This window comes from Dendropsophus ebraccatus, chromosome 3 (genome assembly GCF_027789765.1).
Source record: "Dendropsophus ebraccatus isolate aDenEbr1 chromosome 3, aDenEbr1.pat, whole genome shotgun sequence".
Classification (NCBI taxonomy): Eukaryota; Metazoa; Chordata; class Amphibia; order Anura; family Hylidae; genus Dendropsophus; species Dendropsophus ebraccatus.
Genome location: NC_091456.1, coordinates 10,133,875 through 10,157,788, shown reverse-complemented (window position 1 = coordinate 10,157,788; position 23,914 = coordinate 10,133,875). Strand labels below are relative to the sequence as shown.

At 42.4% G+C, this 23,914-nt stretch overlaps 1 protein-coding gene across 4 annotated transcripts in view; it reads right to left on the bottom strand.

The window, feature by feature from the left end:
* The window catches only part of CLIP1 (CAP-Gly domain containing linker protein 1), an 84,232-nt gene that overhangs the window by 28,598 nt on the left and 31,720 nt on the right, over positions 1-23,914 (bottom strand). For all 4 annotated transcript variants that reach the window (XM_069960873.1, XM_069960875.1, XM_069960876.1 and 1 more), the window contains 6 exons: positions 23,853-23,910; positions 17,091-17,174; positions 16,851-17,007; positions 15,754-15,919; positions 13,154-13,369; positions 902-5,467 (listed from right to left, as the gene is read on the bottom strand). In XM_069960873.1, coding sequence (XP_069816974.1) covers positions 902-5,467; positions 13,154-13,369; positions 15,754-15,919; positions 16,851-17,007; positions 17,091-17,174; positions 23,853-23,910 — 5,247 coding nt within the window. The remainder of the gene's footprint in view (positions 1-901; positions 5,468-13,153; positions 13,370-15,753; positions 15,920-16,850; positions 17,008-17,090; positions 17,175-23,852; positions 23,911-23,914) is intronic.

Below are 23,914 nucleotides of genomic sequence, written 5' to 3'. Positions count from 1 at the left end.
ACAATACAAGACATTCTTATGTCTTGAACGTCAGTATCCAGTAAAAATATTACTTTTTTTCAGAAATCAATCCTGCATGCAAAAGAACTCTTACTGGTAGGTCTGACAACACTGATACAGATGGAAACCTGGATGGAAATTGTCTGGTTCAAATCATTTTTACTTTCATCTGTCTTATTTGCAATGTGTAAAAGTGTAAATTTCACTTTGAACAACATTGCATAAATGCATAGTACAAGTGAAACTGTCCTATCTGAGAAAAACTTTTTTGCACCTTTCTTACTTTATTCCCCCTTTAGTTTCTATTGGGCACATAACTAAATAAAATCTACCTTCAGCAGAGTGAAGAGAGGTTCAGTTGCACAGAGATCAGGTTCCACTATCCATACAAGTCTATGGGGGGGGGGGGGGGGCAAAGGAGACAACTTAGGAGAAAAAAAATGCTCTAACTCCCATGCCAAATCATCTAGTGGCCACAAACAGTTCTGCGCCTTATGTAAACATACACAGTAGCTTATCCAAAATTTTTTACTTGAAATCAGAGCTATATTTCAGGTAAAGTTGAACTTAAAGGTCTTTGTTAAAGAAAGGACTTAAAAAAATAAACAAATAAATAAAAAGTTGCAGTTCTATGCCCTGCAATTGATCAACACTATAAAATTAAACAGAATTGAAGCGACATTGTGCCTTTAAATACTAAACTTATATGAACCAATTTTTATTCACACTTTCCCTTTAAAAAAAAATTATAAAAGGAAAATTAACAAAAAAAATTACCATTCATGTTTATGCTAAAGTGAAATAAAAAGCATGCATGTGCAGGTGAGAACACAGATTTCCCTATATAATAGTGCTCAAGGTGAAGTGTTAGTCGTTTTAGTTCACTTAACATGTCTGGTACCTCGTGAATTTTTGCTTCTTTCTTGTTCTGTTCTGCTTGGAGTTCATTAAACCTAAACATGAACTCTTCCTTTTCACTCAGCAATGTCTGGCATTGGATTCCTAACTGCTCAGCAAAATCTGTGGCTTCGGATTTGCTTTTGGCAAGTGCTGCCATTTCCCCAGACATCTTATTACAGTTGTATATGGCGGTTTCCTTCTCTGCCAACACGGCCGATTTTGCCTTTTCCAAGGTTTCTTGAGCCGACATAAGACGAGATCTTTCCTCTTGCAGATTTTCAATCTCTCTGTCTTTGATTGCACATTGACAATGGAGATCTTCCAATTTTTTTGAAACGTTATCATACTGGTCTTGAAGTTCTTCTTTTGAGTTCTTTAAGGAAGCAAAATTCTTACCGAGTTCTTCCAATTGAGAGGACAGGCCAGTTTTCTCACATTCTAAGCTGTCCTTTTCCTGTGAGAGGGTATGTAATACATTGTCTACATTTCCCTTTTGCTCTAGAAGTGCCTCATACTTACAGTGAAGCTCTACGCTTTGTAAATGTATCTGTTCCTTTTCTTCAGTCACATTTCCTAAGCTCCTCTGAAGTTCTACACACTTATGCTCTACACACTCCCTCTCATTTTTAAAGGTTTCTCTCTCTTCTGCTAACCTCTGCTCGAAACTTTTAAAGCCTTCCTCAAGTTCACCGACTTTATTTTGCAAGTCAAATTTATCTTTCAGCAACAAGTCTTTGTCCAGGCAACACGTCTTATAATCCTCAAGCAAAGACTCCTTTTCTACCAAGGTCTTGTTGTACTCCACCTGCAGGGCAGACTTGTCTTTTTGAGTTTGCTCCAGTTCGAGCTTTAGATGTTCCATAGTTTCTTTCAGGTCATCGCTGCGTTTTGTTACATCTGTAATTATCTTATTTAAAGATTCGATCTCTTGTTCTAACCTGACCTTCTCCTGAGACACGATAACGTTTGAAGCTTCTGAGTCTTCCAACTTCATCTTACAGCTTTCTAGTTCGGCGGTCACCATTTGCTCTTTGGAACCCAAGTCAGATCTATCTTTCAGCAACAAATCTTTTTCCAGGCAATACTTCTTATTATCCTCAAGCAAAGACTCCTTTTCTACCAGAGTCTTGTCATACTCCACTTGTAGGGCAGACCTGTCTGTTTGGGTTTGCTCTAGATCGAGCTTTAGATTTTCAATAGTCTCCTTCAGTTCATCGCTGTGTTTTGTTACTTCGGCAATTCTTATATTTAAAGATTCAATCTCTTGTTCTAATCTGACCTTCTCCTGAGACAAGATAACATTTGATGCTTCCGAATCTTCTAACTTCGTCTTACAGCTTTCTAATTCGGCAGTCACCATTTGCACTTTGGAACCTAAGTCAGATTTATCTTTCAACAACAAGTCTTTGTCCAGGCAATACTTCTTATGATCCTCAAGCAAAGACTCCTTTTCTACCAAGGTCTTGTTGTACTCCACCTGCAGAGCAGACTTGTCTTTTTGAGTTTGCTCCAGTTCGAGCTTTAGATGTTCCATAGTTTCTTTCAGGTCATTGCTGCGTTTTGTTACATCTGTAATTATCTTATTTAAAGATTCGATCTCTTGTTCTAACCTGACCTTCTCCTGAGACACGATAACGTTTGAAGCTTCTGAGTCTTCCAACTTCATCTTACAGCTTTCTAGTTCGGCGGTCACCATTTGCTCTTTGGAACCCAAGTCAGATCTATCTTTCAGCAACAAATCTTTTTCCAGGCAATACTTCTTATTATCCTCAAGCAAAGACTCCTTTTCTACCAGAGTCTTGTCATACTCCACTTGTAGGGCAGACCTGTCTGTTTGTGTCTGCTCTAGATCGAGCTTTAGATTTTCAATAGTCTCCTTCAGTTCATCGCTGTGTTTTGTTACTTCGGCAATTCTATTATTTAAAGATTCAATCTCTTGTTCTAACCTGACCTTCTCCTGAGACAAGATAACATTCGATGCTTCCGAATCTTCTAACTTCGTCTTACAGCTTTCTAGTTCGGCGGTCACCATTTGCACTTTGGAACCTAAGTCAGATTTATCTTTCAACAACAAGTCTTTGTCCAGGCAATACTTCTTATGATCCTCAAGCAAAGACTCCTTTTCTACCAAGGTCTTGTCGTACTCCACTTGCAGGGCAGACCTGTCTTTTTGCGTTTGCTCCAGTTCTAGCTTTAGATTTTCAATACTTTCCTTCAGTTCATCGCTGTGCTTTGTTACTTCAGCAATTCTAATATTTAAAGATTCAATCTCTTGTTGTAACCTGACCTTCTCCTGAGACAAGATAACATTTGATGCTTCTGAATCTTCTAACTTCATCTTACAGCTTTCTAGTTCAGCAGTCACCATTTGCTCTTTAGACTTGAGTTCAGTATTTAAGGATTTAAGCCCATTTCTCTCTTCGGACACAGATTCAAGTAGTTTTTTCATGTCATCCAGCTGGAGAGCGATACAGTCCTTAGTATTTTTTAGGTTCTTAATCTCATCTACCATTTTGTCCTGGACTTGCTTGGCTTCTTCTGAAGACTTCTGATATTTCCCTACAAGCTCTTCTCTTTCTTTGAGAAGATCATCTATTTCTGCAGAAAGCTTTCGCTCAGATGAAAGCAGCAACTCCTTTTCTTGGAGCAAATTAAAGCGTTCCGAGTCGGATATACTGCTGCTGGTCTTTATTTCCTCAAGCAACTTTGTTAAACTTTCCTTAGTGATCTGGAGCTCTTTGTTGGCTTTTTCTGACTGGTCCAGCTCTTTATTTATATCTACAACTTTATTTGTCTGCTCGCTGTAATCTGCAGCCAACTTGTCTTTTTCTTCAACCAGTTCTATAACCTTTATATTTAATTCATTTTGTTTTAATACAAGCTGGTCTCTTTCTGAAGACAACTCATCTACCGTCTTCCGTAACTCATTATGTTTAACAACTGACAGCAAAACCTTGTTGTCAAGTTCTACATTTCTAGCGAGAACCGACTCCTTTTCTGCTCTAAGTGCCGACATCTCTTTGACAAGATCGGAGTGTTTGGCTTCCAACTCATCTTTTAAGCCTGTAATATTTTGGATAATTTCATCTTTTTCTCTAATAATGGACACTTTTTCATCTATTCTTTTCTTCTGACTCTCCTCCATTATGAGACTGTCCTCTTCGAGCTTAGAAAGCACTTGAAGCAGTTCATCTCTTTTGCTAATAAGCTCTAGATTTTCTTGGACTGATACATCTAACTGCGATTTAACGTTGGTCAGTTGGCTATATTCTGCGGCCAACTTGTCTTTTTCTTCAACCAGTTCTATAACTTTTATATTTAATTCATGGTGTTTTAATGCAAGCTGGTCTCTTTCTGAAGACAATTCATCTATCGTCTTAAGTAACTCATCATGTTTAACAACTGACTGCAAGACCTTGTTGTCAAGTTCTAGATTCCGAGCGAGAACAGAGCCCTTTTCTGCTGTAAGTGCTGACATCTCTCTGACAAGATCGGAGTGTTTGGCTTCCAACTCATCTTTTAAGCCTGTAATATTTTGGATAATTTCATCTTTTTCTCTACTAATGGACACTTTTTCATCTATTATTTTCTTCTGACTCTCCTCCATTTTGAGACTGTCCTCTTCGAGCTTAGAAAGCGCTTGAAGCAGCTCATCTCTTTTGCTAATAAGCTCTAGATTTTCTCGGACTGATACATCTAACTGCGATTTTACGTTAGTCAGTTCAACTTCCACAGAACTATGTTTAAGGGCCAAATTTTCTTTTTCTTTAAGCAGATTCTCAATTTCTGTATTTAACTGGTTTTGCCTCATAACAAGATCTTCCCTTTCAGATGTGATATCATTCATATTTCTGATTAGCATCTCCTTTTCGTCAACTAAGGCAGCCATCTTTTTCTCTAGATCTACACATTTGTCAGAGAACTGTTTGTTATCTACTACTAGACCATCTATTTCATTTTCTAGAGCTTTCTGTTTGGTGATCAGATCTTCAGAGTTTTTCTTCAGAACATCAATCATTTCATCTTTTTCCCTGGTAAGATTCATCTTCTCTTCGCCAAGCCATACCTGCTGCTCCTGAATTACCCGATTTTGGCTTTGCAGTTCTGCGTAATCTGCCAAAACCGCATCTTTACTCAACTGAAGTTCCTTCATAGCAGCATCCATAGATGTAATAGAAGACTGCAAGTCTTCACATACCAAACTCACTTTTAGAAGTTCCTGTTTAGCATTATCAAGTTCAACTATCAAACTTTCTTTTTCAGAGGTCAGTGTTTGAGAGGCACTATTCAAAAGGCTATATTTGTTTTCAAGCTCCTGTTTCTCCTGCGTAATGATGTCTTTTTCAGCTTTTACTTCGTCAAGGAGAGCTAAATGCTGCATCTTCTCTTGCTGTAGGACATTAATAAAGGACTCAAGTTCTACAATATTTGAAAGTAGAGAATCCTTTCCTAGCTTTAAGTCATCTGTCTCCTTGTACAGTGTGTCTTTTTCCACTTTCAAACCCCTCATCTCTTCTGTTATAAGTTCAATCTCTTTGTTTTTGGATTCTAACACACAGGTTAAAGACTAAAGGGATAAAGTTGGGGGAAAAGGAAGAAAAATAAAAAATGAAAATAAAGCAAGCTAATGGAGTCATGAAGTAAGCAACTTGTATGTATGAAGTGACACACTAAAACATATAAATATTAAAGGAGTTATTCAAGATTAGAAAAAGCACAGCAACTTTCTTGTACAAACAGCACATCCCTGTTAGGTTGTGTGTCGTATTGCAATTCAGTTCCACTCACTTCAAATGGTACGGAGCTGTAAAACCACATCCAAACTGAGGAACATCGCAGTGCAGTTTCTGGAAGAAAGCGACCATGTTTTTCTAAGCCTGGATTACCAGTTTAAGATAAAAAAAAAAGGTGCAAATGCTATGCTACAGATGAAATGTTTCAACATCATCTTAGTGATCTCTTTGTATGTTAAATTTATGAAGAGAACGGATATGTGCAGGGTACAGATATATTGGTGTCGATGCCATCTCAACCTCCCCCCATAGGAAATTTACTTGCCTTAATAAAAAATAAGATTAAACATGCTGTAATTCAACATGGTGAGCTTGTTTGTCTCTTCCCCTTCTGCAATTTTCCCCCGGTGAGATGGCCAGGCTGCCCACATATTTGCTAGAGTATCATCTGAACGTGCCAAAAATTGTTAGAATTAGCCATTACTCTAATGTTTAATGTCACTGTAAGACCTTGTTCACCTGGGCCATATTAGGCGACTTGATGTGCGGTGTAAGGGTCTATTTACACAGAAAGATTATCTGACAGATTATGTGCCAAAGATTTGAAGCCAAAGCCAGGAATGGATTTGAAAAGAGCAGAAATTGAAGGTTTTCCTTTATGACCTGATCTCTGTTTATAGTCTGTTTCTGGCTTTGGCTTCAAATCTTTGGCACATAATCTGTCAGATAATCTTTCTGAGTAAATGTACCCTTCGTTAGCACTGATCTTGCTTCCCAAGCATTTTACATGGTTTGAAGGTACGGCAACGGCTGCATGGACAGTGTTAACGATGTTGGTGAAGTCCTTGATTTACATTAAAAAATAATTAAAGGAAACCAATCATCAAGGTTCTGACATAGAATAATGACGTTAAAAAGCATGCTGTAGCGCTTCCTACCATGTAAACTGCTTGTTTGCTGCTGTCTCAGCCTCCCCGAAAATGTAGTTTTATTTATTCCTGCGCTGTATCAGCACTAACTAGTCATGTAGGCGGCGTCTCTCCCTCAACCAGTCACAGTTCCCAGGCTGTAATAACACCTCTGAATGATGTAGCAGGCTTGTGGCCTATCAATCATGCCCAGAAAGATGGAATTACAGCCGGAGGAGAGTGATTACAGACTGGTAACTGTGACTAGTTGAGGGAAAGATGCCGCCCACATGAATAGTTAACGTTTATTTGCATACATTGCAGGGAGAAATAAAAGTACATTTTCGGGGAGACAGACAAAGCAGTTTACATGGTAGGAAACGCTACATCATGCTTCATATCATTATTCTAACTTGGAACCCTAAATAGTCATGTTTTTGGGAGCGTGAAGAGATAAGCAACATGTTAAAGGGAACCCGTGTGCTCCTGGCTTGTTTCTGGAATTCCCCGCTCATTGCAGACACCTCTAACACTTCCAAACCTGTCTCCGAAGTGACGGATAGGGAAGTGTCTGAGGCAGCTGCTGTCAGCGGGAACTCCCGGATACAAGTCAGGAGGACACCAGAGGAGCATGGAGTGTAAAGGATAAATCTTTATTTTCTTTACCCTCTTATTAGCCACCGGCGGCGCATGACTACTACACGTAGCAATGCACGGCCAATCAGGTCATACCAGCTAATAATCAGCTGCTTGGCTTATCGTTCTCTTTATCACATGGGGCGATATCTACATCATTTATCAGATAATCACCCTGTGTAATAGAGACGGTGATTCATTACTTTTTTCAACCAGAACATGACAGAAGACCGCAAATATTTGTTACTGTCCGTGCCAGGATTCCATTTACCATCTGAACCTTCTTCAATACAGTGAAGGCTTTTATTTTGTACAGCTTTTTGTGCATAATCTAAAGCATCAATAAAATGTACCACTTAGTCTAAAATACTTGAAAGGATATCACAATTTTTGAAACTGCACAGATGATACAGGATGCGGTGTCTCAATTCATACATACAATGTATAGAGCATGGCAAAAATACTGTTTAAAAGCATTAAAACAAAGTAAAAAATGAAACAATGAAGTTATGGAAATGAAAAGAGGAGGTTATATTTGCTGTAATAAAAAGTTACTTTGCTGTGAACATGCCAGAGATGTGGAAGCAGTTATAAAGGAATACAAAAAGGAAGCCCAGCAGAAATGAATGCAATGGGACAGAAAGTATACCAAAGTCTCTATGCTTTATTGTTTCTTAATAAACCTATGATAGAAATGAAAAAATAGTAATATTTAAAGGGGTACTTCAGGCTAGGGCTATTTTTAGTGTATGGCCGAGGAGGGGGTGGATATAGACACCGCCGGTCACTTACCTCCCTGGTCCCAGCGACGGGTCCCGGATCGCGACACCCCCTTCTCATGTCCCACTGCCTGGTGACATCTCAAGGCAGCTCAGCCATTCAGCGGCCGAGGCGGGACCCCACTACGACCGCTGAATGGCTGAGCGGCCTTGAGACGTCACGTCTCAAGCCGTAGCTCAGACCAGGAAGCGGCAGCAGGACGGGAAAACGGGGCAGTGCTCCGGGGAGGTAAGTGACCAGAGGCATCCATACCCACCCCCTTCCCGGCCATACACTAAAAATAGCCCTAGCCCGGAGAACTCCTTTAAGGCTGGGTTCAATTACACAGTAATTTGGTGGCTCCACAACATAGAAAAAGGTGCAAATCTTTCAATTACAGTTTTACTCGGTCAGTCTCAGTTACAACCTGAAACAAATGCTAAAAATTGTGCATGTAAACCCAGTCTTAGAGGCAGATTAGATTGGCAAGGCCTGCGGGGTAAGCAAGCGCCAATCTGCTACATCGGCGCTCGCTTACTGAGCCTATTACACAGCTCGATAGTTATGTGGGTGGGGCTGCCTGTGCAGCCCTTGCTTTACAGGGGTCGGTATATAGAAAATAACGTTATGCTTATGTCTCCACGCTCCCCCAATGTCCTCCTGCCGTGTCTCTGCGCACATGCAGCAGACAAACCCATCTCTGCTCACTCACTGGCCACGGTCCAGTTTTGGTCAGTAAATTGGCTGAGCAGACTGTCACCGCAGAGATGGGTTTGTCCGTGGCAGCAGAGGCAGCTGCGGTCAGTGGAGACCAAGAGACATGGCAAAAAGACACTGTGGGAGCATGAAGAGGCAAAAAAAACATCTTTATTACATTCTATATGCTGACTCTGGAACACCCCTTTGATCAGCTGGTGGCCATACATCAGCTGTAACATGGAGCAATGCGCAGTGATATTAAAACTTGTTGAAAGACCATGAACAGCCGATGAGCAAACGATTGCTTGCTCCTCAGATGATCGCTGTCTTTATTACTGCCTGATTCAGTATATAATTGCTCTGTGTAATAAGGCCATAAGTCTTGAGTCGCTAATATTTACCTGCATCATTCCAGCAAGTGTATGTTAGGGTACTGCTTCTATGCACAATCTCAGCTTTTACGCTTGTATATAAAATAAAGCCAAATGAGATTATTAGTTGGTAGTACCTCACAGAAGCATTAGATGCAGCGATTTTCTTAAAAGTGCATCTGTTAGGCGTATTATGAGCAATACATAGAGAAAAAATATGTATGTATTAGGGCTGGGCGATATTGGCCTAAATCAATATCGCGGTTTATCGCATATGTAGCTGCGGTAACGATAATTGGACGATAACTATGACACGCCCCCTTTGTAAGCCACACCCCTTTTACAAGCCACACCCACTCAACCGTGCCAAACTGGGGATAGTTTGTTTCAATAAAGTTAAAAAAGTACAGTAACTCAATGAGCAGCAACCCAAGCTAGGTACACACTGGACATGTAAATACAGGTATACAGCTATGTGCACACTACAGAACGTGTATATACAGGTATACAGCATACAGCTATGTGCACACTACAGGACATGTATATACAGGCATACAGCTATGTGCACACTACAGGACGTGTATATAGCTATGTACTATAGCAGGGGTGGGGAACCTCCGGCCCGCGGGCCGCATCCGGCCCCTGACACCTCCGGATGTGGCCCGCGGCTCCCCTGTGACATGCGCCGCTCTGGAGGAGAAGGAGCCGACACACAGGGCATCCTCCTGTGTCTGTGACAGCTGCCAGGAGGATGCTGTGAGTGCCGGCTCCTTCCCCTCAGAGCGGTGCACATCTTCTGACTCCTGCCCTCCTGTGACGTGCGCCGCGCTGGTGAGGCAGGAGCTGGCACAGACACAGGAAGATGTGTTGTATGCCGGCTCCTGCCTCACCAGCGCGGCGCAGAGCGGTGCACGTCTTCTGACTCTTGCGGGCCGCGCGCGATGACGTCATTTCATCGCGCGCCGCCTGCAGGAGAAGACCGGCACAGAAGAGAGGAGGGAGAAGAGGACCTGGACAGCGTGGGAGCGGAGGAAAGGTGAGTGGGATGTTTATTTTTTTCATTTGGGGCAGACACTGGGGGTTAACTAGGCCACCAGGGACATGACTGGGGGGGGGGGGTGTTAACTAGGCTACCAGGGACATGACTGAGGGGTTAACTAGGCCACCAGGGACATGACTGAGGGGTTAACTAGGTCACCAGGGGCATGACTGAGGAGTTAACTAGGCCACCAGGGACATGACTGAGGAGTTAACCAGGCTACCAGGGACATGACTGGGGGGGGTTAACTAGGCCACCAGGGACATGACTGAGGAGTTAACTAGGCTACCAGGGACATGACTGGGGGGGTTAACTAGGCCACCAGGGACATGACTGGGGGGGTTAACTAGGCCACCAGGGACATGACTGAGGAGTTAACTAGGCTACCAGGGACATGACTGAGGAGTTAACTAGGCCACCAGGGACATGACTGAGGAGTTAACTAGGCTACCAGGGACATGACTGAGGAGTTAACTAGGCCACCAGGGACATGACTGAGGAGTTAACTAGGCCACCAGGGACATGACTGAGGAGTTAACTAGGCTACCAGGGACATGACTGAGGAGTTAACTAGGCTACCAGGGACATGACTGAGGAGTTAACTAGGCTACCAGAGACATGACTGAGGAGTTAACTAGGCCACCAGGGACATGACTGAGGAGTTAACTAGGCTACCAGGGACATGACTGGGGGGTTAACTAGGCCACGAGGGACATGACTGAGGAGTTAACTAGGCCACCAGGGACATGGCTGGGGGGTTAACTAGGCTACCAGGGGCATCACTAAGGATTCAAATCAGGTACAAGGGGCATCACAGAGGGTTAACTACAATAGCAGGGGCATTAGGGGAACAATACTTTGCCTTGTTCGGGTGCTGCAAACACCCGCTACTAACTGCCGCGCACGGTACAACATTGAGTGCGGCCCTCGAATGATTTTATTAAGGCCCGACCGGCCCTCGACATGGAAAAGGTTCCCCACCCCTGTACTATAGGTACCCAGAGTATATATGATGGGTATATAGTATATACAGGTGACAGTACAGGGACGTACATTATAGGGGGCTGTAGATGGCATTGCACTGACACGCTGTAAAGATATCTATCTATTCCCTATCTATCTGTCTATCTATCTATTCCCTATCTGTCTATCATCTATCTATCTCATACCTATCTACCTACCTATCCAGGGTGACAGACGCACATCCAAGGCTGAAGTAGAGGGTGCTGAACACAGAAAGGCCTTTGGCAGGGGATCCCAAAATACAAAGCAGCAAGAGTCCGCAGCACACCAGCATGTAGTGAAGGGATAAGCATGCTTGAAAATGATTCTGGAGTGAAGTGAAACGTCGTATCCTGCACCTTATTTAATGGAATGAACCACTCTTCACTACATGCTGGTGTGCTACGGACTCTTGCTGCCTTATCTATCTATCTATCTATCTATCTATCTATCTATCTATCTCTCTCCTATCTATCTATCTCCTAATCTATCTATCTCCTAATCTATCTATCTATCTATTCCCTATCTATCTCCTCTACGCGGAGGTGGGCAGGGGTGTACGGGGAGGCGGGCAGGGATGTATGGGTACACGGGGGGGCGGGCAGGGGTGGATGGGTACACAGGGGGGCGGGCAGGGGTGGATGGGTACACAGGGGGGCGGGCAGGGGTGGATGGGTACACAGGGGGGCGGGCAGGGGTGGATGGGTACACAGGGGGGCGGGCAGGGGTGGATGGGTACACAGGGGGGCCGGCAGGGGTGGATGGGTACACAGGGGGGCGGGCAGGGGTCTATGGGTATACAGGGAGCTGCATGCATATGCTCCTCCACCTTGAGATCTGACCGGCGTCCCTGCACACACATGACATTAATGTGCAGCGCTCGCCGGGAGGAGGGGGGACCAGCACCAGTCCTGTCCGAGCGCCCTTCTCCTCCGGCTGGTGAGCGCTGCACATGTTAATGTCCTGTGTGTGCAGGGACGCCGGACGGGACAGGATCGGCGGGACGGGGGGAGGGCTGTGCACTCAGGAACATTCTCCCCTGTACCCTGCTGCTCCTCCACTTCCCGCGCGCACTACGGCGTCCCTGCACACACAGGACATTAACGTGCAGCGCTCGCCGGCCGGAGGAGAAGGGCGCTCGGACAGGACTGGTGCCGGTCCCCCAACTCCCCCTCCCGGCGAGCGCTGCACGTTAATGTCCTGTGTGTGCAGGGACGCCGGACGGGACAGGGGGAGGGCGGGCGCTCAGACTGGACGGGTGCGGGGGGAGGGCTGTGCACTCGGGCATTCTCACCTGGGCCCTGCTGCTCCTCCACCTCCCGCTCTGATTCCGGCGTCCCTGCACATAACGTGCAGCGATCACGCCGGGCCACGACTGCGTGCAGGAGCTCTCTGGGAAATACAAAATTACCGCAGATACCGTCCTGGCTAAGTTGAGGTCGGTTAACCGACGCCAGTGACGGTATTGGTATTTTTGCGGTATACCGCCCAGCCCTAGTATGTATATAAGTGTATGAACACAAAGGAAATAATGGAATGTTAGCGAAGCGCTGGATTACCTTGCGCCTAATCCTACAGGTGACCTTGAATTTACATACCATAAACAAACCACAGTATCGCATTAGTTCAGAACTAATGCAAAAACCTACATGAAAGCTGGTGCAGTTTTAATGTGTCTTCTGCTGCAAACAAGACTCATTTGTCTTGACTTCTGGGTCACTTCCCAGCCACCTGGCAGATCCCGCCTCTACTACTGATCCCAAGCCCGTGTCAGAGACCGGCAGCGCGGGCCAGAGCAGCGCGATCTGGGACCCGGCGCTGGAACCGGGGAGGTAAGTGGACGTCGTTATCTTCATCCACCTCCTCCCCAGCCATAGCCAAAAAAGCCCCCTAGCCTGGAGTACCCCTTTAATTCTATGTACAGCTGGGTTTATACCTTTAGTCTTATGCATCACTGTCACTAGTCTACGTGACAGACTCTCTTGTTTGAGAGTATTTTTGTTTCCTTGGGGAAAAAAATTTCATGTGAGGGGGGAAAAATGATTAAAACTTCTGAAAAATTCTCAAAATTCTGAAAAAAAATCCCATGAGAACAGAATAAAATACCTTGGCCTGGTCTGCTTGCTGCTGCAGGTCTTCTATTTGTTTGACCATATTATTGTGCGTCACCTGGGCTTCTTTCCATATTTCCTCTTTAACTTGTAAATTTTGTTTTAACTCATTGATTGCAGTTTCATGTTGGGAAACTAATTCCAAAATAGATTTTTCGTGCAACGCCTGCATTTCTTTTTTCTCAAGCTGAACTTTTTCAATTCTCAGTTTCTAAAGGAAAAGGAAAAAACATGTTTATAATATAGAAATGATCTGACGAAGCGCGCATGCGCGCGAAATGGCCGTCATGAGAAAGTTGTTTGTGTAGGAGCTAGCATCTGCCGTCCTGCAGGACTAATGTCCATGTTTTAATCCACCACGAAATAAAGACATCTTGCATCAGAGCGGTGAGTGCTTTCAGCTTTTTTTCTACTATGCTTGTTATAATATAGAAAACTCATCCAATAAGGGTAAAATACATTCACAAAGTTACTCCCGAAAAGTTAGTGCCACCTGTCAAATATAGCGGCAAACATACAGATGTGTCGACCTTAAAAGGGGTTGTCTGGCTACAGAAAATTCATGTCCATAGCTTCATGCTGGCATAGAAAAAAATATATACATATATTATACTCCCCTAATCCCCCCACTGCATTTGTTCTGATGGTGCCGATTTTGGCTAAGGTTAATTCCTGACACACAGGAAACCAACTCAGCCAACCACTGGCTAAGACGAGTCATCACCACTGAAACAACTTTAACCCTTGGACGTACAGTTACTAGAGATGAGCGAACTTCAAGCATTCTTGAGTTGATCCAAACCCGAACTTTCTGCATTTGATTAGCGGTGGCTGCTAAAGTTGGATAAAGCCCTAAGGCTATGTGGAAATCATGGATATAGTCATTGGCTGTATCCATGTTTTCCAGACAACCTTAGAGCTTTATCCAAGTTCAGCAGCCCCAGCTAATCAAATACCGAACGTTCGGGTTCAGATCGACTTGAACCCGGTTCGCTCATCTCTAACAGTTACGCCATGGAAGTCTGTCACCAGACGACCCTGGACGTAACTGTACGTCCTGGGTGTTTCTCCTGCTATGAAGCTTCATAGGAGGTGGAGGCCGGCTGCAGTGAGCAGCCGGCACCTCAACGTTAATGACAGGCTGCAGCGATCACGTTGCAGCGTGTCATTAACTCCTTAAACGCTGTGGGGTTTAAGTGTGAGAGGGGGAGTCCCCTGTCACTTACCCAATCGCTGTATCGGACCGCCGGAGGTCTCTTACCTTCCTCCGTGCAGTCCAATCAGCGATCTTCTCAATACACTACCCCAAAGCCCCCCCCCCCCAATAAAAGTTTAAATCACCCCCCTTGCACATTAGATAAATAAAACATATAAAAATCACTAAATAAAAATATAATATACCGTAGTGTGTGTAATTGCGTATTTGTGTGTGCAATTAAAATATAACAGAAGTCATTGCGAACGGCGAAAACGAAAAGAGGAAAATAAAAGTGCGCGGATTACCGATTTGATGTTACATTATATATTTAAAAAAATAAAAAGTGATCAAAACGTCCGATCTTCACAAATATGGTATTAATAAAAACTAGAGATCATGGCGGAAAAAATTACACCCCATACAGCCCCATAGGTGAAAAAATAAAACAGTTATAAGCGTCAAAATAGGCCCATTTTATTAATAACTAATTGCCAAAAAAAAAAGGATTTCATAAAAAAAATATATATAAAATTAGAGAATCTTTGTAAACCTGCATATGGTTGTGTTCCGGCTGACCTATAGAATAATGGTATCATGTCGCCTTTACCATATAGTGCATTTCGCAGACACAGGAACCCCCCAAAAGTTACCATATTGCATTCTTTTTTACGATTTCACCTATTTATATCTTCATAAATAATAATTTTGGGGTTCCGTCATACATGTTATGGGAGAATGAAAGACGCCATTACACAGTACAACTATTCCTGTAAAAAACAAGCACGTACATGGCCCTGTAGATAAAAAACTGAAAGTGCTAGAGCTCTTAGAAGGGGAGGAGGGAAAAACAAAAACATTAAGATCAAAATTTGCGCGGTCCACTGGGTCATTTTGGGCCTGGTCCTCAAAGGGTTAAACTTTCTTGAATTTTGTTCAAGACAACGACTGAGCAGTGTAAGAGGAGCCAAATCAGTGCTTGTTTACACTGTGGGTGGGGCTGTGTAATAAGGCCTTCTAATAGCCGTTAGATCAAGAAGACACAAGGTACCTTTCAAATATCCATCTGTGCTTCCAGAACATAGAGAAATACTTTTATTCTGTGCAGAGTCAAAGCCCCTGAAATGCTACAAGCCAGAATAACCTCTCACACTCCTTCCCATCTGGATCCCTGCTAGGGACTTCCAACTGAGTGTCAATCAAGCTGACCTACAATCTCCCCTCCCAGTGGAATGACCTTTGCACAAGAGAAAGACAGGTTGCAGTTTACAATCTGGAAGCTCGAATGGATTAATGAAAGGTACCACGTGTCTCTTTGACCTATTTAACATGGCTATTTAACAGTGTCAGCATTTTTAAACATGAATTGTATCTGACAGAGTGCGAAACATTTGTCTTACCAAGCTTTCTATTTCAGAAGTCATTGCCTTTACTGCTAGCTGATGAGATTTTTGTGTCTCTTCAGAACAATGCTTCGCTTCAGAGGTTAATCGCTCAATATTTTCTTGCAGCTGTTTTACATTCTCTCTGGATTTTGACAACTCTGCTTGGAGATCAGCTAAATTCCTGTAACATGTAATTTTTTTTTTTACTAAAGTGCTTAAGAAATAAGACATAGGTATATAAAAGAACACAGGTAAAATATATTGAAGCAAAAGGATTTATACCCCATATAAAGTCATGTGCTTTGTAATGATTTTCCCCATCCTAAAAAAGGATCGCTTGACACTAGAACTTATCTTCACTTTCTGACTAGTCCGGGTCCTACTCACAGGATGCCTTCAGATTTGGGAGACTCCACCAATCAGAAAATTATGGCATACCCTAGTAACATGCCATCATTTAATGAAAAGAGAAAGTCAATTTAAAGTGGTTCATTTTCTAATTTCACTAAACAAGGTTTCAAAGGGAATCAATTCCTATATTACTAACAAAAAATTAGTGAGCTCTATATCATGTTTACAGCTCAAATGTCAAGGAGGCGGTGCCAACCTGCAGCATGCACACACACAGCCTCCCTCCCTCACTCCTCCTTGCCTTGAGTAGGTTGATCAGTCAAACGAGAGAGGTAGCATGCAACTTCCTTGACACTTGAGCTCTGAGTGTGACCTAGAGCTGAAGATGTTCTTTAACACATGAACCAGGGAAAAGTTTTATCTACCACTCTTGAAACAAAACTATAGCAGTATTATTGAGCGGATCTGTGAAAAAGGTTTGGGTTCAGCAACATTTTGCAAACCTAAATGCTCTGCATTTGATTCCCCGCAGCTGCAGAAGTTGGAAGCCACACTAGGGAGTCCAGGAAAACATGGATACGGCCATACACCATAGGTTGCATTTAAATTTTCCTGGCAGCCCTAGGGCAACTTCCAACTTCTGCAGCTGCAGGGAGTCAAACACTGAGCGTTTGGGTTCAGATAACGTTGCCAAATCTGAACATTTTGACAGACCTGCTTAACACTATAAAGCAGTTTTGTGATTAAAAATATATATGTACCTTTCCCTAGACTGTAGTTCTTCATTCAGTGCTGAAAGTTGAGCAGAGCTGTCTCCTGATGACTGAATCATTTCTGCTATTTGACTTTCTAGTTTTGCTTTCGCCCTCATTAAGCTCTCTTTCTTCTCTTCACCTTCTTTTACCTTCCTCTCGAACTCTAGAGAAAAACCCAAACAAACATAGTACAGGAAAAGAACGGAAAAACACAAAAGCCTGACATGTAAATAAAAAGCTACCTACCAGCATACTGGGGTTGCAACAATTCCAATTTTTTTGTTATTTCCACACACTGTAGATCTCGCTCATTCAATTTACCCATGGTTTCTAAAATTAAAAGGAAAAAAAACAAAAAAAAAAACAGAACAGTTTATATAATAACCTTTTACATCAGAACCAACTAACCTCGGATTTGACACTAAACTGTATACCTTCACTTTGGAGCGTCAATAAACTTATTAAGAAAAAATCTGCAAACACCCAAAAATTAGGAATTGGTGTCAGAGCAACATTTTTATTCATCATAAGTTTTTGAAGGCAGACAGATTCATATTAAAATTACTGATGATGATGATGATGATTATTATCCTGACACAGAATATAATAGATTTGATGACAGATCAGCCTCCCTGTTTACTAAAAGTATATTAGCCTATTTAGAGATATATAGAGATGAGAATTTTACCGTCTTCAAAGCACACAGAGAAAGTAATTGCTTGAGCTGCCCATGTAATAGTGGACTGATGCATCATGGGGTTAAGAGTATATCTTAAAGGGAGAGGATGCTGTCTGCAATCAAAGTAAAGATGTGGCTGTTCAGAGGTCATACGATACAGATGCAATAATGAAATGTATGGATGTAGCAGAGCTGCCATGAAATAGATGACAGCTAGATATGAGCGCAACTCGAGCATGCTAACAGCTGTATCCATGTTGTCTCAGACTCTCTGGGGCTGCTTCCAACTTCTTTAGCCTCTGGGATTCAAATGCCAAATGATCGGACTTGATCATGCTCGAATGGCACTCAGCAGGTGGTAAGTGTGGTGGTGGTAAGTGTGCATTATATGAGCAAAAGATTGCGAAAGTGCTTCTTTAGGCTGGGTTCACACTATGTATATTTCAGGCTGTATTTGGTCCTCATGTCAGGTCCTCATAGCAACCAAAACCAGGAGTGGATTGAAAACCCAGAAAGGATATGTTCACACAATGTTGAAATTGAGTGGATGGCCGCCATATAACGGTAAATAACTTCCATTATTTCAATATAACAGCCGTTGTTTTAAAATAACAGCAAATATTTGCCATTAAATGACGGCCATCCACTCAATTACAACATTATGTGAACATAGCCTTTCTGTGTTTTTAATCCACTCCTGGTTTTGGTTGCTATACAGCCTCAAATATACGTAGTGTGAACCCAGCCTTAAAGTGTAGCTGTCATTTAAAAATTTTTTGCAGAAATTACATTTTTTTTTTTGCACTAAAACTCTGTAATAGGTTTTATAAGGCAAAAAGCCTCTTTCTCTATTCAAGAAGCTGTTTTGCACCCCATCTCACTTGTTATCTGCTCATTATCAGGCAAAGTCGTCCTTATTACAGAGGAGCAAAGCGAAGACAGATCCATTATAACCTATGGAGGAGGGAGAAGGGAGAAGGGGTCAAGGGGGATGAGTGAGCAGGGCCAGCAGAGAAGCAGCTGTACAGCTTGCAGACTGTCTGCACATAAAACACCTGATTTACAGGTCAGAAAGGTCAGTGCTAATTTGGAATCTTGGTAAGAGAAAACTTCAGGATGTTATTGTGTACAGCTCGGCTTTTCTCCTCTCCGTGCTCACTCACCCCTCTCTCTTCTTCTCACTTTTTAACCCCTTAAGGTCAAAGCAAATTTTCGATTTTTGCACTTTTGCTTTTCCCACTTTATGTTTAAAAGTCCATAGCACTTGCATTTTTTCACCTAGAGACGTATATGAGCACTTATTTTTTGCGAAACCAATTGTACTTTGCAATGACAGGCATTATTTTTCCATAAAACATGCTGCGAAACTGGAAAAAAATCATTTGCGCTGTCAAATTGAAAAAAAAAAGAAAAGGAATTTGTTTTGATTTCGGGGAGTTTTGCATTTACGCTTTTCGCCCTATGGTAAAACTGACTGGTTATGCATGTTCCTCAAGTCGTTACGATTACAACGATATATAACATGTATAACTTTTATTGTATCTGATGGCTTGTAAAAAATTCAAACCATTGTTAACAAATCTATGTTCCTTAAAATCGCTCTATTCCCAGGCTTACAGCGCTTTTATCCTTTGGTCTATGGGGCTGTGTGAGGTGTCATTTTTTGCGCCATGATGCGTTCTTTCTATCGGTACCTTGATTGCGCATATATATTTTTTGATCACTTTTTATTACATTTTTCTGGATTTGATGCGACCAAAAATGCGCAATTTTGCACTTTGGAATATTTTTGGACTTACGTTGTTTACCTTGCAAGATCAGGAATGTGATTTATTAATAGTTCGGGCGATTACGCACGCGGCGATATCAAACATGTTTATTTGTTTATTTATTTATATTTATAAAATGGCAAAAGGGGGGGTGATTTGGACTTTTAATAGGGGAGGGGATTTTTTTATTAATAAAAAAAACATTTTTACTTTTATTTTTACTTTAACTAGAAGTCCCCCTGGGGGACTTGTATATAAACAGCACTGATCTCTCAGAGGTCGATGCTGTGTATATACACAGCAATGATCCATCAGATCGGTGATAGATTGCTATGGCCTGCTGCAGGCCACAGCAATCTATTGCCGAGCCGGGATCAGCGTCATTCCGATGCTGAGGCCCGGCACGGGCAGAAGAACGGATCTCCCCCCCGCGATCGCATTGCGGGGGGGGGGAGATCCGTCCCACTAGACAACAGGGACTTGCGGTACAAAGCCTCTAAGTGCAGCTGTCAGGTTTGACAGCTGCACTTAGAGGCTTAATTAGCCGGCACGGCAACGGGACCCGCGCCAGCTAATAGAGGCACTGCTCGGCTGCACATGTCAGCGCCGGCGGGACCCCTCTCTGAACATCCCCCGCGGCACCATGACGTATCAGATACGTCATGGGTCGCTAAGGGGTTAAACAATGTGAACTTATTGTTCAGACTCTGACAGTAAGACGGTAGTATTTTTTTTATTAATGAAAACGGCTTAAATTTAGCATGAAAGAAACAAACAATACAGCTACTGGTGCAAAAGTGTGAGCAGGTCCTAAGTTATCACACATAAAATAAAAGTAAGCTTCTCTACACACAATATTTCATTATTAACCCCTTAAGGTCAAAGCCAATTTTCGTTTTTGCGCTTTTGCTTATTCCATTTTAAGTTTAAAAGTCAACAGCGCTTGCATTTTTTCACCTAGAGACGTATATGAGCGCTTATTTTTTGCGAAACCAATTGTACTTTGCAATGACAGGCATTATTTTTCCATAACATATGCTGCGAAACCGGAAAAAAATCATTTGCGCTGTCAAATTGAAAAAAAAACTAATTTGTTTTGATTTCGGGGAGTTTTGCATTTACGCCGTCCGTCCTATGGTAAAACTGACTTGTTATGCATTTTCCTCAAGTCGTTACGATTACTATGATACATAACATGTATAACTTATATTGTATCGGATGGCCTGTAAAAAATTCAAACCGTTGTTAACAAATATACGTTCCTTAAAATCGCTCCATTCCCAGGCTTATAGCGCTTTTATCCTTTGGTCTATGGGGCTGTGTGAGGTGTCATTTTTTGCGCCATGATGCGTTCTTTCTATCGGTACCTTGATTGCGCATATATGACTTTTTGATCACTTTTTATTACATTTTTTCTGGATTTGATGCAACCAAAAATGCGCAATTTTGTACTTTGGAATTTTTTTGCGCTGAATCCGTTTACCGTGCGAGATCAGGAATGTGATTAATTAATAGTTCGGGCGATTACGTGTGCGGCGATACTCAATATGTTTATTTATTTGTTTATTAATTTATATTTATAAAATGGGAAAAGGGGGGTGATTTGGACTTATTAGGGGAGGGGATTTTTTATTAGTAAAAACACTTTACTTTTTTTTTACATGGACTAGAAGCCCCCCTGGGGGGCTTGTATATAGACAGCACTGATCTCTCATAGAGATCAATGCTGTGTATATACAGAGCAAAGATCAATTAGATTGGTCATAGATTACTATGGCCTGCTGCAGGCCATAGCAATCTATTGCCGAGCCGGGATCAGCGTCATTCCGACGCTGAGGCCCGGCACGGGCAGAAGAACGGATCTCCCCCCCGCGATCGCATCGCGGGGGGGAGATCCGACCCACTAGACACCAGGGATAGTGTGCATAAAGCACTTCAATGCAGCTGTCAGGTTTGACAGCTGCATTGAAGTGCTTAATTAGCCGGCGCGGCAACGGGACCCGCGCCGGCTAACAGAGGCACTGCCCGGCTGTCAGCGCCGGGATCAGCGCCGCTCTGAACACCCCCCGCGGCACCATGACGTATCAGATACGTCATGGGTCGCTAAGGGGTTAATAAACAATACATTTCAAGAATAAAAACTAAAAATAAAGGTTATTCCTGCAGTACCATCTACCACGCTAATTTGTCTTTTCAACCAGCAGATAAGTTAAATGCAGCAGTTCTAGAGTGGGTGGGGGTGGGCAATGTTTTGTCATTTGTAAAAATGAAAAAATGTTTAATAAAAACTATTATGATTTTAAAAAAATGCTGTAGTTCTTAAGTACACAATGACAGTCCATCTGTATAGCAGACAGAAAGTGTAATGGTCACAGCACATGAATAGGCAGTGAATGATTCCTTTGAAGTTCCGTCAATAGTCATACAGGCTACGCTGACTTTAATAATTAACCCCACCTCCCCTTCCCAAATTTCAGGATTAGCCATGAGCCTTGTGGACTGGAAAAGCCTGAAAGGATAAACAGTCATTCCCATGGGTGGATGAAGGATTGTTCCTCATTCATACATGTCTGGTCCTTTGTTTTATTAGAAGATAAGTACTAGCAGGGGTCCGAGCAGCAGATTTTGTTCTCTATAGAGCCAATAGACACAGGCTAAGCCCTCTCAGCTTGTATGCTTATGAAGGTATATTAAAAGCAAGTAAACCTAGTTTGAAGTGGTTCAGTCAGGGAATACGTGAAGATATCAGATCACAATCACAGTATCCCAATGGCATTTATACGTCACTATTAAGATCAGCAGTGAGTAGCAAGAACAACATATTTGCAAAAATCCAGATTTTTTTTTAAATTTACTAATAACCTTTATGGGATTTTACTTTAAAGAAGAAGCCTGGTGAAAATTTTTATTTAAGTATTGTATCGCCCCCCCAAAAGTTATACAAATCCCCAATTTATACTTATTACAAGAAATGCTTATAAAGTGCTTTTTTTTTCCCTGCTCTTACTACTGCATCAAGGCTTCACTTCCTGGATGACATGGTGATGTCACTCCCTGGATAAATACGGTGATGTCACTTCCTGGATAAACACGGTGATGTCACTTCCTGGATAAACACGGTGATGTCACTTCCTGGATAAACACGGTGATATCACTTCCTGGATAACATGGTGATGTCACTTCCTGGATAAACACGGTCATGTCACGACCCGACTCCCAGAGCTGTGCGGGCTGTGGCTGCTGGAGAAGATAATGGCAGAGGGATGCTCAGTGTCCCTCCAGTGCCCTGTGTCCCTAAGTGTCCCCCTGCCATCATCCTCTCCAGAAGCCACAAAGCTTTGGGAGTTGGGTTGTGACATCACCATGTTATCCAGGAAGCGACATCACTATTTTAGCCAGGAAGTGACATCACTATTTTTAGCCAGGAAGTGACATCACCATTTTTAGCCAGTAAGTGACATCACCATGTTATCCAGGAAGTGACATCACCATGTTATCCAGGAAGTGACATCACCATGTTATCCAGGAAGTGACATCACCATGTTATCCAGGAAGTGACATCACCATGTTATCCAGGAAGTGACATCACCATGTTATCCAGGAAGTGACATCACCATGTTATCCAGGAAGTGACATCACCATGTTATCCAGGAAGTGACATCACCATGTTATCCAGGAAGTGACATCACCATGTTATCCAGGAAGTGACATCACCATGTTATCCAGGAAGTGACATCCCTATTTTAGCCAGGAAGTGAAATCACCATGTTATCCAGGAAGTGAAGCCTTGATGCAGTAGTAAGTGCAGGGAAAAAAAGCACTTTATAAGCATTTCTTGTAATAAGTGTATATTGGTGATTTGTATATCTTTTGGGGAGCAATACAATACTTTAATAAAAATTTGTGCAGGATTTCTCCTTTAACTATACTGTGACTAATGGCACACCTAACAAAAAAAAAAAGCATTTAGCCGTTTCTACACGTTTGCAAACTGTAGTCAAAAACCTATCTAGAAGAACAAACAGTCATTGTCATAAAGGATCTGACACGCCTGATAATGCTGATCACATTGCAGGGACTACGCAGCAAAAATAGGTTCCAATTTTGTAAAACAGGCTGCGTTTCCACATTTGAGTGAATTTTCCTAAGGGCTAATGTACATGTCCATAGAATTTCGTTCTGAATTCGGACTAGAATTTTGGAGCTTCCAGCAATGAGGTCAGGAGCTCCAATACTGTTTAAAAGTGCAAGCTAGTGTACGGACACTGTCAGTACACTAATGCAAACATTCAAACAGTATCGTAGCTCCCAGCATCATAATTCATCATGTTCTGTGGACTGAACCTTTTGGATCTTCCAGCATCACCATCCATGTAAGAACGAAATCCTACAAAAAGGTGTACACTAGCCCTAGCTGGGTGCTCACTAAAAACAATGAGAGCTCACTGTTTTCTAGACCAGAGCAATACAGAACTTGCCAACTTAGAGAACTCCCCCAACATCTGTTCATCAAGTAACATGAGGCACACGAGGAAACCGTGTAAAAGCAAATACACTTACCTTGCATAGCTTTTTGAAGGACCTTCGAATCTTCTTGAGAAGTATTTAATGATTTTTTCTAG